This window comes from Protopterus annectens, chromosome 4.part0 (assembly GCF_019279795.1).
Source record: "Protopterus annectens isolate FY-2018-M chromosome 4.part0, PAN1.0, whole genome shotgun sequence".
Classification (NCBI taxonomy): domain Eukaryota; kingdom Metazoa; phylum Chordata; order Ceratodontiformes; family Protopteridae; genus Protopterus; species Protopterus annectens.
Genome location: NC_056733.1, coordinates 976,043,133 through 976,062,052, shown reverse-complemented (window position 1 = coordinate 976,062,052; position 18,920 = coordinate 976,043,133). Strand labels below are relative to the sequence as shown.

The 18,920-nt window shown below is 38.8% G+C and overlaps 1 protein-coding gene across 2 annotated transcripts in view; it reads left to right on the top strand.

The window, feature by feature from the left end:
* The window catches only part of LOC122799706 (rho GTPase-activating protein 24-like), a 1,273,531-nt gene that overhangs the window by 1,014,416 nt on the left and 240,195 nt on the right, over positions 1–18,920 (top strand). For both annotated transcript variants that reach the window (XM_044068942.1, XM_044068943.1), the window contains one exon: positions 5,462–5,594. In XM_044068942.1, coding sequence (XP_043924877.1) covers positions 5,462–5,594 — 133 coding nt within the window. The remainder of the gene's footprint in view (positions 1–5,461; positions 5,595–18,920) is intronic.

Genomic DNA, 18,920 nt, shown 5'->3' with positions numbered 1-18,920 from the left:
TACTCTTGCCTTTACTGAGCCCTAGGCCTGCATCTGCCTCTTCCCTCCCACCCATGACCTCTCAAGATAGGGAGGAAGAGCATGATTCTTCCTTTTCTTCCTCAGAGGAGTCTGTTTCATATACATCTCAGATTGCTTCTTCCCAGGAGTATTATTCTCCTGATGAGTCTGTGGAAGGGGATTCTCCACCTGAGGATATTACATTTGGTGAGACCATCACCAAGATGAAAGATTACTTCAAATGACTGACACCCAAAAGAGGTACTTTGAGCTGCTTCAAGTAGAATCTCACTCCCCTTCGGCTGTCCCTCTGGTTCTACCTGCTTACTTGGATACCTTTAATTCAGCTTATAAGGCCCCAGACTCGGGATTTTATATGTGTAACTATTTTCCATAGTGATTATAGTTCCTTTAAGAAACCTGGCAATAACATTAAATGATGCTTCCTCCATGGCAGTTCTCCATGATTTCAGCTGTTTTTATTCAAGCACTCCTACATCTAAAAGGAAGGCAGTGTCACATGAGCCTACTTCTATGGTTCCTCTTAATATTTATGGTTAAATGTCTTGGGCAAATGCATAATATTTAAGATTAAATCCATAATAACTGTCTCTGATATCCGTCTCAGGGATAGATTGAGGCAACCCCGGTACTCGCAAATTGTATCTCTTAAATTGATTTTATAACTGGCCAAACAAGATGATGTAGATTTAATTTAGTCTCCAAGACTCTTATTTTATCTTTCTGCTCCCTATGAACTTTAATAACTTGTGTAACCTGCTGGGAAAGCTCCTGCACTTCACTACCCACCATAGTGAGCACCATCTTGTGATAAACATCTGCTCACTATTGTGAGTGCCATCTTGTGATAAGCTTCTTCCCACCATACTGAGCATCATCTTATGATAAACATCAGCTCACCATAGTGAGCACCATCTTGTGATAAACATCATCTTACCATAGTGAGCACCATCTTGTGATAAACATCAGCTCACCATAGTGAGCACCATCTTGTGATAAACATCATCTTACCATAGTGAGCACCATCTTGTGATAAACATCATCTTACCATAGTGAGCACCATCTTGTGATAAACATCATCTTACCATACTGAGCACCATCTTGTGATAAACATCATCTTACCATAGTGAGCACCATCTTGTGATAAACATCATCTTACCATAGTGAGCACCATCTTGTGATAAACATCATCTCACCATAGTGAGCACCATCTTGTGATAAACATCATCTTACCATAGTGAGCACCATCTTGTGATAAACATCATCTCACCATAGTGAGCACCATCTTGTGATAAACATCATCTTACCATAGTGAGCACCATCTTGTGATAAACATCATCTTACCATAGTGAGCACCATCTTGTGATAAGCTTCTGCCCACCATACTGAGCACCACCTCGTGATAAGCTTCTGCCCACCATACTGAGAGCCATCTTGTGATAAGCTTCCATCCCTGTCACAATCTTAGAAAGCCACTGAAATAGTAGAACAAGGTTATCCTGTGGTTCGGCTGCTTTAAATTGCCCCAACTGTTTGGCTCCAGTCTGTGTACTACAATTCTGACACCAGGGATTTTAGCTCTCTTCGTAAAATCACAATTCATACCTCTTGCTGCTATTGACAGGATTATGCTGCCATCTTGTCTGGAGCTGGTCACACCCACTGCCACATGACTCACAATTGAAGATCTCAAGCATAGATCTCAGCCTTACTCCAGACTTTTCTAGTTCCGCCAGTAATCCTGAGGATTTTTCTTTTGTTTCTTTCACTGACTCTTCAGAAGTAAGGTCCTTTATCCCCCTCCAAAAATACTGTTTCATTTTTTACCTGATTAGGCCTATCAGTTCTGTTAAAATTGTCTTTCTGGACATGTCTCTTTTTCATTTATATATGCTATGGATATTTTCCACCATGTGGCCCGTGTATGGACTGTTCTCTCCAAAACCTTAGAGCAGTCGTATCCTATATAAGTCATTTTTAATTAAGACTTCTATCCCATATAAGTCATTTTAATTAAGACTTCTATCCCATATAAGTCATTTTTAATTAAGACTTCTATCCCATATAAGTCATTTTTAATTAAGACTTCTATCCCATATAAGTCATTTTTTAATTAAGACTTCTATCCCATATAAGTCATTTTTTTATTAAGACTTCTATCCCATATAAGTCATTTTTAATTAAGACTTCTATCCCATATAAGTAATTTTTTTAATTAAGACTTCTATCCCATATAAGTCATTTTAATTAAGACTTCTATCCTATATAAGTAATTTTTAATTAAGACTTCTATCCCATATAAGTCATTTTTTAATTAAGACTTCTATCCCATATAAGTCATTTTTTTAATTAAGACTTCTATCCCATATAAGTCATTTTTAATTAAGACTTCTATCCCATATAAGTCATTTTTTAAATTAAGACTTCTATCCCATATAAGTCATTTTAATTAAGACTTCTATCCCATATAAGTCATTTTTAATTAAGACTTCTATCCCATATAAGTCATTTTAATTAAGACTTCTATCCCATATAAGTCATTTTAATTAAGACTTCTATCCCATATAAGTCATTTTTTAATTAAGACTTCTATCCCATATAAGTCATTTTTTAATTAAGACTTCTATCCCATATAAGTCATTTTTAATTAAGACTTCTATCCCATATAAGTCATTTTTAATTAAGACTTCTATCCCATATAAGTTCATAGGTTCATAGGTTCATACTAGGCTATCTGCCCGAGGGCATTTACAAGCCTAGCCCATAGTTTTGTGGCTTACGCCACCCCTTTAGTATGGGGAACTATACCCATTATTTTGCTGTGCCTCTGTTGAGCAGTGACACTGAGGTAATCCCTGGGGTATATCTGCGATCTCCCATCCATTGGTCAAGATTTCTCTTGAACAAGGCCAGTGAGGTGCTCTGCCTCACATATACCGGGATTTTATTCCACAGCATAGGGAGTCTTTGGGTGATGAATCTATCCCTCCAGCACGTCCTATTAATAGCCGTGTCGAGGTTTAAGCCTCCGCCCTTGTGGCTCTGACGGATCTAGATTTTTGAGGTGAAGCATATTCATCAAATCTGGGTTTGACATGGCCTTGTATGTTAGGCAAAGGTCACCTCTGAGCAAGCGGTGGCGACTGAATAGAGCTGGAGTTCTTTCAGTCGGGCAGCATAGGACAGATGTTTGAGACCCTTTATCCTTTTGGTGAGGAACTTTTGTGGCCTCTCCAGCTGCTGCAAGTGTCGGGTCAGATACATTCCAAATGGGGCATTGTACTCAATCATTCGTCTGATGAGTGATGAGTATAGGGAGACTATGACCTCCCTTGACCTAGATGAGAATCCCTTCATGATAAGGTGGGCAATGTAGAAGGTCTTCCTAACTACTTTAGCTACATGGGTGTCGAATGACAGACTACTATCAACCTGGGTCCCCAGGTCCCTGATAACTTCTTCTGTGCTCAGTGGATTGCCACCTATTTGGTAGCTAGGGGTAACCCTGTTTTTCCCGAAGGGTATGACTATGCATTTTTTGGCATTTAACTTTAGGCCATGGCTCTGGCACCAGTTATCCGTTTCTGTGAGACCCTTCTGAAGGATATCTGTGTCAGATGTGTTTTCTACTATGGCGCCCAGTTTGCAGTCATCTGCAAACTTTGTCAGCCATAACCCTCCTGTGTTTGCTTGTACTTCGGAAAAGTAGATGCCAAACAAGAGTGGGCCCAGGACTGAGCCCTGTGGTACACCACAGTCATTTTTAATTATGACTTCTATCCCATATAAGTCATTTTTAATTATGACTTCTATCCCATATAAGTCATTTTTAATTAAGACTTCTATCCCATATAAGTCATTTTTTTAATTAAGACTTCTATCCCATATAAGTCATTTTTAATTATGACTTCTATCCCATATAAGTCATTTTTAATTAAGACTTCTATCCCATATGTCATTTTTAATTAAGACTTCTATCCCATATAAGTAATTTTTAATTAAGACTTCTATCCCATATAAGTCATTTTTTAATTAAGACTTCTATCCCATATAAGTCATTTTTAATTATGACTTCTATCCCATATAAGTCATTTTTAATTAAGACTTCTATCCCATATAAGTCATTTTTAATTAAGACTTCTATCCCATATAAGTCATTTTTAATTAAGACTTCTATCCCATATAAGTAATTTTTAATTAAGACTTCTATCCCATATAAGTCATTTTTTTAATTAAGACTTCTATCCCATATAAGTCATTTTTAATTAAGACTTCTATCCCATATAAGTCATTTTTTAATTAAGACGTCTATCCCATATAAGTCATTTTTTAATTAAGACTTCTATCACATATAAGTCATTTTTAATTAAGACTTCTATCCCATATAAGTCATTTTTTTAATTAAGACTTCTATCCCATATAAGTCATTTTTAATTATGACTTCTATCCCATATAAGTCATTTTTAATTAAGACTTCTATCCCATATAAGTCATTTTTAATTAAGACTTCTATCCCATATAAGTCATTTTTAATTAAGACTTCTATCCCATATAAGTCATTTTTAATTAAGACTTCTATCCCATATAAGTCATTTTAATTAAGACTTCTATCCCATATAAGTCATTTTTAATTAAGACTTCTATCCCATATAAGTCATTTTTAATTAAGACTTCTATCCCATATAAGTAATTTTTAATTAAGACTTCTATCCCATATAAGTCATTTTTTTAATTAAGACTTCTATCCCATATAAGTCATTTTTAATTAAGACTTCTATCCCATATAAGTCATTTTTAATTAAGACTTCTATCTCATATAAGTCATTTTTAATTAAGACTTCTATCCCATATAAGTCATTTTTAATTAAGACTTGTTCTTCTTTCCTAGTCTTTTTTCTTTTTTTAATGTTGGCTAATTATAATCATTTTGTCTCCCAAGTAGCATCAAGAACCAACTGTGTTTATCCAAATTTCAGGCATTTCCACTTTGTAATGATATACTGAATATGAGAGGGGTGATTAAGTAATTTATTAACACACAAAAAAGCAGCATTGGCAGCTTACCCCCCCCCCCCCATTTCAATGACAATCAGTGTTAATTGTATGATAAAAGTGTGAACTTGGAAATAAAAACATTTTCATTTTAAGAAACACAAGGGCATTAATCAACATTTCAGATCCTTTTGATCATGTTCTGCAGCTGTTACAGTTGTTACTCTATTTTATGTGCACTAATTATTACATCTGCGGTTTGATTATGGGTTCTTTAAAGTTTTAGTATTGTATTAGGACTAGTAGAGTTGCATCATGGAATTGGAGGGATTTTGTTAGTTAAACTGTACTGCCTCCATCTTTTATATATTCTGAAAATATATTTTCTAAAATGTATAGAAACAAATGGTATAATTTTTGTTACTTTGTATATTTTTTAATATTTCAGTAACACTGATGTGCATACTGTGGCTTCTTTGCTAAAACTGTACTTGAGAGAACTTCCTGAACCAGTGATACCCTTTTCTAAGTATGAAGACTTCCTGCTCTGTGCTAAGCTGCTTACGCACAACAAAGAAGAGGTAAGCTTGTCTGGGTTTACATTTATTACAGTAAAGGCGTAAATAATGAAAGTTAACATCCTATTGAGATATAACCTCATCCGTTCAGAAACTGTACACACAGTCCAGTATCATGTATTGCACATTTCCACACCTACAGATTCACTAAATGTTCTATACTGAGTCAGTGTTTTACATGTCCAGGTGTCCTGTTGTACTTTAGAATATGTTGTTAGATAACGCATTTTGTATAGAGTGAAAATGCAGACACTAGCTGGCAACCAGTGTGTCACTGCATATGTGGCCAAAGTTACTTATGACAATGACTCCTCATTAGGGGATGTACAAGTTATATGACACACCAGCCAATGCACAGCACCGGGCATTATTTGCTTTTTAGTGGAAACTCACAGGCCCTGAATAACTCACTTTCATAGGAGAGCTCTAGCCCATCTCTGCCAAGGAAATCAAAAAGATTGTTTCTCAGCTTTTTTGGTAATGATCAGGTGAAAGTTGTAAGACTTATTTTGCTAACATTGTCTGATTATGAAATTACAGAGACAGTCCTTTCATCAGAGTACTGCATTCATTGCATTCCTCTGTGATGCCCGTGCACTGGCCCAGCAATCAAGGAACCTCAATCCTCACCACTAACACTAGTGAGAGGCGTCCATGTAGCGAAAGGATAACAAATACACACAGTAAAGTACAATTCCCCTTAGGAGCACACAGAGATCACAGTCAGTCTGGGGCTGGTTTCTCCTTTTCTCTCCAGGTTCCCAATAAGACTCCCCACTGGCACAGCTGTAAGGTCCAGATCTCAGCCTAGTGGGAAAGCTAAAACCTTCAGCACCCTCTCTGTCCAACCAGTGCTTCATGCCCCTGTCCAAATAGCTGACACACACACACTTTGAGATAAGAGTTACATACAACCACACAGACACTCCTGGGGAAGGCTGACACAGGTTCTTCAGCTGTGCCCCCTTTACCTAGACTATATGGTAGTACCACTTGCCACCACTCACTATTATTCATCAGCTACTAAAAGGCCCTTATGAAAGGGTGTCCAATTATACTGTGCAATATTATTATCCAAATGGTAAGTGCAACTGAACAGTCAAGGCTTACTGGAGTGGCTTGGCCAGTATCACTATATACATGCAATGTACTCTAGAGCTTAAATTATCTCTACACAAAACAGCCACAGTTGAAAGGTTTAAAAACATTTAATAATAAATAATAAAAACACAAGACAGTACGTCTTACTACACAGTGCTAGTCAAGAATTCAGAGATCACAGAGAAATATTTAAAATAATACAGTAGAAAAGTTCTGACATCAATTCAGAAAAAAAACTAATCTTGGGTTCATAGGTTCATAGGTTAGTACTAATCTATGAACCTATGAACCTATAATACAGTATAAAAGTTCTGACATCAATATAGAAAAAAATAATTTAATCTTCCTAGTTCCTAGCTATATCTAAGAGAAAACACAGTTCTAAAATAAACTTACATATAGAATACAGGCAGAGTGCTTGTGAGTTGGATGTTCTCAAGACAAATACTAAAATGCCCTCATTCTTTCTGTCCTTAAATTGATAACACAGTACCACTGATTCATTTCAGGTTACGTCATTTATTTCTGGTTCCCAGGCTAACAGACACTCAGAGGTTAATAGCCCTTTTGATTTTGCAGCTGGTCAGGAAGCCAGAGCAGTAAAAGAAATTATACATGTAAATTCTAGCCATTACCTCTGGCCCCAAAACAATAGGCATAATGCCTCCCTCTAGACATCTCAGCTCCGAGTTTTAGATCAAAGAATTTCACAATGCTTAACTTATCAGCTTTCTTACAGCAGAGTGCACTGTTGTTGCATTTTTGATTCAGTTCAATATCCAATACAGTCTTTTTACATTTAACAGAATGAGCCTGTGGCTTATTTTAATATTCACAAATGACAGAATTATCTGAAAATGATATCTAGCTAGGCTGGCAGCATTTACATATCTTCACATATCTCCCCCCTGGAGTGACCCTTGAGAAACGTTGCTTGAGACAGTTAGGTCTATCTGAGTATACCTTACCCCATTCCCTGTCTTGAGGGCCCATCTGCATTGGCATTGCTAATTCCACTGAGGTGCTGCACTGACATATATGGTTGCAACCCTAGGCTCCATCTTAGCAACTTGGCATTTTGCTGGCTGGCTGTGTTTAACCATGTTAGGGGAATTGTGATCTGTCACTACAGTGAATTTTCTTCCATACAGATAAGGCTGAAATTTCTGCAGTGCCCACACTATGGCTAGATATTCCTTTTCTACAGCTGCATAGCATTCTTCCATGGGTTGGAGCCTATGACTGAGATAAACCACTGGGTGCTCTTCTCCCTATGAAGAAATCTGGCTAAGTACAGCCCCCACCCCATGGTTTGAAGCATCCACCTGCACAACAAATTCTTTGCTGTAATCTAGACTGGCTAACACAGGGGGCCCTCCCAAAGCTTCTTTAAGCTTCTGGAATGCCTGCTCACATGCTGAGGTCCACACTACCTTATTTGACCTGTTCTTCCTTGTCAGGTCTGTGAGGGGAGCAGCTATGGTACTATGGACAGCGCAGTGGTGCAACAGTAGTGTTGTCACCTCACAGCAATAGGTTCTCTGGTTCGATGCTGGGGTGCCTTCTGTGTGGAGTCTGCATGTCCTCCCTGCATTTGTGTGGGTTTCCTCTGGGTGCTCTGGTTTCCTCCCACATTCAAAGACATGCATCTGGAGCATTTCTCCCCGGGCCTCCTCTGAAAATTGGCTACGTTCCAAGTCGGACTTTCCCGGTTAACAAATGTTGCATAAATAAATAAAAATAAATAAATAAACTGGGGACAAACATTCTGTAGTACATTGCTGTCCCTACGAATGCCCTCCCTTGCTTTTTGGTAAAATGTGCAGGCCATGCCTGAATGATTTCTATTTCTACTTTGGCAAGTTCTGGCCTGATCTTACCACTTCCCATTCTATGTCCCAGGTAGGAGATCTCTGCCATACCCACCTGACATTTGCTGGGCTTAATGGTCAACCCTGCTCTCTGTAGTCTGCCCAGCACCTCCCTGATATGCTGAAGATGCTCTTGCCAGGAATGTTTGTAGATGGCAATATCATCTATGTAAGCAAGGGCAAACCCTCCTGCTCCTGCTAGGATATGATCTACCAGCCTCTGGAAAGTCGCTGGGGCATTTTTCATCCCAAAGGGCATCTTTGTTAACTCATACAAGCCAAAAGGAGTCACAAAGGCTGACGTCTCTCTAGCACTGGGAGTCAAGGGCACCTGCCAGTAACCCTTGGTAAGATTAATGGTTGTAAGATACTTAGCCCCACCCAGCTGCTCTATGGCCTCATCTGTCCTAGGCATGGGGTAAGCATCTGACTCTGTGTGACTATTTAATTTCCTGTGGTCCACACAGAACCTGGTGCTGCCATCCTTCTTTGGCACCAGCACTACTGGGGAGGGCCAGGGACTTTTGGACTCCTGAATTAACCCTAGTTACAATATTTCCTGTATCTCCTCCCTCAGAGTCTGTTTGCCTCTCTCAGGTACCCTGTAAGGGGCCTGCCTAATAGGCCTTTGGGGTATTGTATGCACCAGGTGGGTCCACCCTGGTTTCCCAGTGAACGTGTCCCCAAACTCCTATAACACTGCTTGGATTTCTCGAACATGGGTAGGAGATAGCTGCTGGGACATTGCTACCCCTTCCACTGAGGTGTCAGTCCGAGTCTCACTGAGGAGATCATTTACCAGATGTCCCTCAGATTCCTCCTGCAATCCAATGCAAATGCTCAGCACAAGGGCCTACCTATCATGGTAAGGTTTCATCATGTTAACATGGTACAATTTGTGCCCCTGCCTCCTGCCTACCAGTTCCACCATGTAGTTAATATAACGTACCTTTCTTACCACCTTGTAGGGTCCCTCCCAAGCTGCTTGCAGCTTGTTGTGTCTGACAGGAATGAGAACCATCACCTGCTGCCCTGCAGCATACTCTCTAGCTCAAGTATTCCTGTCCTACCATACCTTTTTCTGTTGTTGGGCTTCTGCCAGGTTCTCCTGGGCCAAGCCCATGAGTTTCCTGAGCCTTATCCTGAGGTTTAGGACATATGCCACAACAGCCTCCTTGTGAGATTCACAGTCACCTTCCCACTCCTCTCAAATTAAATCTAGAGGTCACTTCACCCTATGGTCATACAGCAACTCAAAGGGTGAAAAACCTGTGGATTCCTGGGGAAACTCTCTGTAAGTAAACAACAATATTTGTCCCACTCCCTCTTAAACTGGTCTGCGAATGCCTGTAACATGGACTTGATTGTAGAGTTTAACCTCTCAACAAGACCATTAGTCTGGGGATGGTAGGGGGTGGTCTTCAGGTGCTTCACCCTACAGTACGTCCACAGATAAGCCAGCAGGTCTGACATGAAATTGGCACCTCTGTCAGTCAGTATTATTTTTGGGAAACCTACCCAGCTGAAAATCTCTAACAAAGCATTTGCCACCTGTCCTGCCTCAATGAAGGACAAAGCCACTCCCTCAGGGTATATTGTAGGATAATCTACTACCACTAGGGCATACTTTTTCCCTGTAGAACTTGGGGTACTCAGAGGCCCCACAATATCCATAGATACCCTCTGAAATGGCTCGTCAATCACAGGCAAAGGCATCAAAGGAGCTCTCACCTTTCTCCTGCCTTGCCTACCTTTTGGCACTCTCACAGGTCCTGCAGTACCCTGTTACATCTCTGGAAATACGTCTCTTTGTACATTTTATGGCCATATGACCTACAAAGGGAATATCATGGGCTATGGCTAAAAGTGCCAAATGGTAGGCTCTAGGCACTACCAACTGCTGTACTGTCTCACCTTCTAGCCCTCCCTCAGGGGTCCACTCTCTATCCAGTAACCCTTTGTCCCAGTATACAGATTCCCTCTTCCCTTGAGAATAAGGTGCCTCACTAGCTGCCTGTCTCAGGCCTTGCAATGTAGGGTCTGAGAGCTGAGCCTGTCTCAACTCCCTCTTTGTAACTCTTCCCAGCTCCCCTTCCACAGGAAGTCTGGCATCCTCTGACAGTGGTGCCTCACTATCAGCCTGGGTGCTACTACTCACCTCTACCTTTGCAGTCATTCTATCCAAGGGACCATCAGTACTCACAAGCAGCTGTGGCTCACATTCAGTTTCACTGCTACAGAGTAGCTCACTCCCTGAAATAACCACCTCACCAGTCTTGGCTGCAAGTATGCGGTCTGTCTGGATCTCCCCCAGGCTACCAGATCCACATGCTTGTCTCAAAGCCTGACTGCATGTAACTGCATTAACACATAGTACTGCCTCATCAAAATTCTTCCCTATCAGGACATCTGCAGGATGGTAGTTCGGTACCCCTGTTGTCTCAAGACAACCTACTACTGGCATTTTGTCTTCCCCACTTACTGGCTCACTCATCTGAAGTAGCACATTGTCTATCAGCTAACCAGATCCTCATGTCCTCAGGCAAAGTGCTAAGGGATTGTTCCCCTCACCAAAAGGTCTGCCAGCCCTTCAGAAGTGGTGACCTGACATCCACTCATCCACCTATGAAGATAAGCATTCAGTTGAGCTACATATTCACACACACTTTCATTTGCCTTGTGTCTATGCTCACAAAACTTTTTCCTATACGTTTCAGGTATTAGCTTAAAAAATTCTAACAAACAGTTCTTAACAGCAGTATAATCAAAGCATTCCTGATCACAAATTTTAGACAACACATTTACAACGTAGAAAATACAACTCAAGCACACCACCGAAGGGATTAACTTTCCTGCAACTCCAAATACTAGAAACAGTACTATAAACAGCCACATGCAGGTAAAGACGAAAGCTGTACAGTTCCAGACTCCAGATATTTAGTCACACAAATCCAAATTTCACACCACGATAGTAATCCAATTTGAAGAACACTCCAGTTGAAGTATTTAAACTTTTTATTAAAAGCTAGCACAGTAAGCGCTTTCACCTTCTCGGCTTTATCAAACTACAAAGTGCCAATTCTATAGGAAGCATTTAAATACAATTCATTCAAATCCCATTGGTTCCTGCACATACTATGCATTCTGACATTACAGTTATTCCATAAAACTATTTAATACATTTAAAAATATAAACTTAAAACTTAAAAAATCAGAATACAATTTAATAAAACATTCCTACATTTTAATTCACATAAATACTTAAAACACATTAAATACCCTACATCTTATGGTCTATATATTCTCTTCTTCTTGAGTATGGGCCTCACCTGAATCCTATCATTAATACCAGGGAATTTATCAGCTCTAAGCCTGATAATCCATTTGAGCTCGCACTCTAATAAATATGTATCTAAATCCCCTCCTCTCATACTGGGTTTCACTTCTTGTATTACACTAAAACTAAATTCATGCTCCGCTCCCATCTGTTTAATATGCTTCGCTAGGGCATTACTATCAGCACCTATCCTAATCGCATATACATGTTCCCGGATACGTTCCCTGAGCTGTCTACACGTTTTTCCTACGTAGAAAACTGTACAGGAAACGCACCGGGCCAAATAAACAACATTAGTACTTATACAGGTTGTACCAGTATTAAAAGTGTACTCAACCTGTGTAGTGGGATGACAGAAACTTTTCCTAGTATTTATATATATAAAGATGCCAACATCAGGTAATAACTTTCCTGATTTGCTACAGAAGTGGCAACAGTTGAATCTGAACCTCAGCTTTAATTATATGAAACTTCTAAATGAGTTCCATTCTACTGAGGAAGAAGAGTTACCTAGTAGAGTAAATGAACAGTATGAATGTATTTTGACTAAATACAAAGGTTCAAAGGTTTTAATGGGACTGGAAAAAATGTTGGACAATGTTGAATTATTTGAAAAGCGCCTTTTAGAACAAAAGCGCAATAAACTGTATAGAGACATTAATGACTTCAGAATTGGTCAGGTCTTCACTTGGCCACGAAATAATGAATCAAGAACCAATGTTCAAGGTTTAGGAACTAACAGTAATAACGGTTCACTAATGAGAACTGATTTAAATGCTGTAAATGGTGATGTGCATGTAAATCCTAATTTGAATGTAACAGGAAATGGTAATGGTGCGTCTGATGTTGAGGTTAATAGTAACTCAATAGATACGCATAATAAAAATGATATAAATAGAATTAATGCCATGAATGTTGGTTCAGGAGTTAATAATGTTACCTCACATGATGTAACTGAAGTAACTACATTGTTTAAGGAGAAAATAAGCAATGAAGAACCAGTAGTTAGAAGAAAAGTTGCACAGACTAGTAATACATCCTCTCTTAATAGTAATAGTCCCCCCCCTGCTGCTGGAAGCAAATCCGTTGTACCTGCCCCTTTTCCTATAGCCAACAAAGCTCATTTTGGGAGACAGAGATCCCAGAGCAGGGGCAGGAACAAAAGGAAAGAGTCAGGGGGAGAGCACACAGGACCCACCCTCAAGAAAATGTGGGAGAGGGTGGGAGGTCCTTAGTGATTAATTTATCTGAACGTGTATTGACAATATATGAAGAGGAAGTTTTGAGTAGAGGATTAAGCTTCATTCCCACTTGTGATAGTGATATCACTGATTCGATTGTGGACTTGAAAATGTTTTTACGTAAATTACAGTTGAGAATAGAGTATGGAGGGACCAATGTGGAAGTAGAAGGGATAGAAAGGTTCCGTCCTAATAGTTTATATACACCATCTTTACATCCATTATTAGAAACATTTTATAAATTGGTTGAGAATGATTTACATGTATATTATAATGGGAAGAAGCAAGGTGGCAAGAAAGCTAGATATAACCTCACATACTTACAAAGAAGAGCTATGAATGATTTAATGGGAGATGAAACTATAGTTATTAAACCTTCAGATAAAGGAGGACCTGTGGTGATTTTAGATAAAGAGAGATATGTTGCTAGTATGAAGAATATGTTAAGTGATGAAGGATTTTATGGAGTGATAAGTCTGAATGAAGTTTGTGTAAAAATATTTCAAGTTTATGATGTTTTAAATGATTTGTATCAGAGTAAGGTGATTCCGCAACCTTTATACATGTACTTGAAGGTATGTAATCCTAGGATACCGGAGATAAAGGGTCTTCCTAAAGTACATAAGTCATTGGTTGATCCACCGATGCGCCCTATTGTAGCAGGGCAAGGCTGGTTAACAGAACCATTTTCTGTACTGGTGGAGTTTTTTCTGAGACCATTAGTCGATAAGAATAAATATGTATTAAGAGATAGCAAACAGTTTTTGATTGAACTTTATGAGTATACAAAACAACTAGATGACTTTGAAGAATATATCCTAGTAACATTGGATGTGGTCAGCCTGTTTACAGTTATTCCTAACGTTGAAGGGATAGTTAGGTGTCAGAATTATTTAAAGAAGAACAGTGATTTTGAAGAGAGTTTTATAGATGTATTATCCCTTTTTATGGAAATTGTACTTGAAAATAATGTCTTTATTTTCGAAGAAGACTTGTATATACAAAAAGATGGCGTAGCTATGGGCACCTCGTGTGCCAATAGCTACGCCAGTATAGTGATGGCTGATTGGGAGCAAGAAGTTTTGTTCCAGATGGATTTGTTTAGGAATAATGTTGAGTATTATAGGCGTTTTGTGGATGATCTCTTCCTCATTTGGAAGGGAGATGAAACATCTTTGTTACAGTTTGAGGAAAAAGTCAATAGTGTTACGAGTTATCTTAAATTTACCTTTAATTTTTCTCGGATAGAACTTCCTTTTTTGGATGTGAAGATTACTAGGATGACTAATGGACTTTTGAATACTTCGATATATAGGAAACCCTGTTTCAGGAATAATTTGCTACACAGACGGTCCATGCATCCAAGATATGTGTTTAATAATATTATAAAAGGGCAGTCTATGAGAGCCTCTAGACTGAATCCATGTACACAGAGTTATTCTTTGGAGATGTCAGCATTAAGGAATAGGTTATTAGAGAGAGGGTATAACCTTACTGATATAAGTAGACATATGAAGGTAATGGAGGCATATAGAGATGGTATAGCAAAACCATATTTCTCTGAGTGGGATGGTTATGTGAGGTCGAATCAAAGGGTGACACAAGAAGTACTTAGGATGCCCCTGTATTTTACAAGGGATGTGGATATGATAACTGGTATTATTAAACAGCATTGGCAAGTATTAAGTCTGGATGATGATTTATATGAGTTGGTAGGAAAGGATCCCAGGTTCACTTTTAAGAATAAACAGAACCTGAAAAGGAAATTTTGTAATAGACCATTGTTTCAAAGGTCTATAGCTAATAGAGATGGGAGTAACACGGTTGCTTGTGGTCAATGTAATCAGTGTGTATATATAAATACTAGGAGAAGTTTCTGTCATCCCACTACACAAGTTGAGTACACTTTTAATACTGGTACTACCTGTGTAAGTACTAATGTTGTTTATTTGGCCCGGTGCGTTTCCTGTACAGTATTCTACGTAGGAAAAACGTGTAGACAGCTCAGGGAACGTATCCAGGAACATGTATATGCGATTAGGACAGGTGCTGATAGTAATGCCCTAGCAAAGCATATTAAACAGATGGGAGCAGAACATGAATTTAGTTTTAGTGTAATACAAGAAGTGAAACCTAGTATAAGAGGAGGGGATTTAGATACATATTTATTAGAGTGTGAACTCAAATGGATTATCAGGCTCAGAGCCGATAAATTCCCTGGTATTAATGACAGAATTCAGGTGAGGCCCATACTTAAGAAGAAGAGAATATATAGACCGTAGAATATAGGGTATTAAATGTGTTTTAAGTATTTATGTGAATTAAAATGTAGGAATGTTTTATTAAATTGTATTCTGATTTTTTAAGTTTTAAGTTTATATTTTTAAATGTATTAAATAGTTTTATGGAATAACTGTGATGTCAGAATGCATAGTGTGTGCAGGAACCAATGGGGTTTGAATGAATTGTATTTAAATGCTTCCTATAGAATTGGCACTTTGTAGTTTGATAAAGCCGAGAAGGTGAAAGCGCTTACTGTGCTAGCTTTTAATAAAAAGTTTAAATATTTCAACTGGAGTGTTCTTCAAATTGGATTACTATCGTGGTGTGAAATTTGGAATTGTGTGACTAAATATCTGGAGTCTGGAATTGTACAGCTTTCGTCTTTACCTGCATGTGGCTGTTTACAACACATTTACAGCTTTACCATGGAGTAAGGAGGTCATGAACCGTACCCAGAGCCTTTGGTCAACATCATACTGTTTACATACCCTCTCAAACATATGAATGAAGCTATCAAAATTATCCCCCTCTTTAAACTGTGGAAGAAATTTACTGACCTTTTGTGCTTCTGGGCTTCAGTTACTCCCTTCCCCATTACCTCCATGACTCTGGTGAAGACTCAGCATCTCCTTCTCATACTGCCTTTGCCTTTCCTTTTCCTCAGCTTCCAGGTGTAGCAGTCTCTCATTCTCCTAAGCCTGTAAATGTCGCAGTTTCTTATTGTCCTCACTCTCTAGACACCTCAGTCTCTCAGCTGCTTCTATTTCCAAATGTCTGGCCTCCAACTCAAGTCTCTTTAGCTCCAGATAGATTTTTAAGTCCTCTGCAGAAAGGTTGAGCTGTCCAATCTCTGACTGTTGTACATCTTCACTGCCAGTCTGATCATCCTCCTGGTTGCTGTTTTCTGATGCAGCTGTGACCAAAGCTGCAATCATGTCTGCCTTAGTCAGGTTTCCATGCACCAGTCCCCTAACCTGGCACATCTCAGCCAGCTGGCTCCTTGTCAGCTTTTCATACTCCTATGCTGACATGCTTGCCTGCTCTCTCTGACTAACTAAGCTAACAAAAAAAAAAATAAAATAATTGTGATCTGAACTCTGAGTCTTCACTGCGTGGCTGATTTAGAATACAAAACATCTTCAGTGATGACTGTACACAAGCTAAAGGAATTTACACTACCCACACCACTACAAGCCAATTAGTATTTGCCAACCAATTAATATGTGGTATGGATATCCCACCACTGCCAAACAATTAATATGTGACACCCGTGCACTGACCCAGCAATCAAGGAGCCTCAATCCTCACCACTAACACCAGTGAGGGGTATCCTTATAGGGAAAGGATAATAAATACACACACAGTAAAGTACAATTTGCCTTAAGAGCACACAGAGATCACAGTCAGTCTGGGGTTGGTTTCTCCCTTTTTCTCCAGGTCCCTAACAAGACTCCCCACTGGCACAGTTATAGGGTCCATATCTCAGCCTAGTGGGCAAGCTAAAACCTCCAGCACCCTCTCTGTCCATCCGGTGCTTCATGTCCCTGCCCAAGTAGCTGACACACACACACATATTGAGATAAGAGTTATATACAACCACAAAGAAACTCCTGTGGAAGACTGGCACAGGTTATCCAGTTGTGCCCCTTTTACCCAGACTATATGTAGTACCACTTACCACCACCCACTAATATTTATCAGCTACTAAAAGATCCTTATGAAAGGGTGTCCAATTATACTGTGCAATATTATTATCCAAATAGTAAGTGTGACTGAACAGCAAGGCTATAGGAGTGGCTTTGTACAATATCAATAAATACATGCAATGTACTCTTAGAACTTAAAATATCTCTACACAAAATAGCCACAGTTGAAAGGTTTAAAAATATTTAATGATAAATAATAAAAACACAAGACAATACTTCTTACTACACAGTGCTAGTCAAGAGTTCAGAAATCACTTAAAATAATACAGTAGAAAAATTCTGACATCAATACAGAAAAAAAACTAATCTAATCTTCCTAGTTCTTAACTATATCTAAGAGAAAACATGGTTCTAAAATAAGCTTACATATAGAACACAGGCAGAGTGCTGGTGAGTTGGATGTTCTCAAGACAAATGCTCAAATGCTGTCATTCATTCTTTCCTTAAATTGATAACACAATACCACTGATTCATTTCAGATTACATCATTCCTTTCTGGTTCCCAGGCTAACAGAAATTCAGAGGTTAATAGCCCTTTTGATCTTGAAGCTGGTCAGGAAGCCAAAGCAATAAAAGAAATTATACATGCAAATTCTAGCCATTAACTCTGGGCTTAAAACAATAGGCAGAATGCCTCCCTCTAGACATATTGGCTCCGAGTTTTAGATCAAAGAATTTCACAATGCTTGACTTATCAGATTTCTTATAGTAGAGTGCACTGGTGTTTATTTTTTTTCAGTTCAACATCCAATAGAGGCTTTTCGCATTTAAGAGAACAAGCCTGTGGCTTATATTAATATTTACAAATGACAGAATTATCTGAAAATTCTAGCTAGCTAGCCTGGCAGCCTTTACATATCTTGGCATCCTCATGTAGTTTTCAACAGGCAAGATTAAATCCCAACTCACAATCTACAAAAAGGGTTAAAAGAGCTCAGTTTTGGAAACCATTATACCATTTTGGCTTGTCCTTTAAATGTCTCACACTTAAAACAGTATGTACCTCTACAAAGTGGGATTTGATTTGTTGATTGTGAATTACGTAATGAAAACCTCCTCAGTTGCACCTGGCAGACTGAACAGGCTTTAGATGAAAATGATATATAACTTATTACCAAGACCTCAACCTTGGTGACCTTGGTGGAGTTTATATTAGTTTTAAAGGGGCATGGAACAGCGGGCGATCTGCCCCACCATGCATTAAACTGTTTCATCAGAAATAGCTCGGTCTAACACACATGAGAGAATCAGCTTCAGGTAAGGCATCCATGACTTATCAAACAATATCCCTATTAAGCACATCCCAGTGTGATATAAAGGTCATCATATGCTTCTCTGTAAAATTTAGATGGAAAGATACTAGGGGTTTGTTTGTGATGCCTGAAAATATGCTTGATAATGTTTCTGTGGTACAGCAAAAGGGAGTCACTTAGACATTGCTGTTTAGTCTTCTTACACATTGTCTACACCTCATTCCTGATGTTACAGATGCCCAAAATCAAAGAAACTGACGGACTTCATATACCTGGATATGCCGAAGGTTTCTGATAGCATTCCCCATCAGGGTACTTTAACAAATTTTAAGCCCTTGAGTGTCAGTTCCTCTACAGAATGGATAAGCAGAAAATACTTCTTTATTCAGTTCAAAGACAGGACTTCTCTACATAAAGGAGTAATGTGTGGTGGTCCCCAGGGGTCAGATTTGAACCCTGTTTCAAGAAATACTTTTAAGATCTTTGTAAATATAATTATATGAAGAACCTGTAAAGAAACTCAGAGATTCAGTTAGC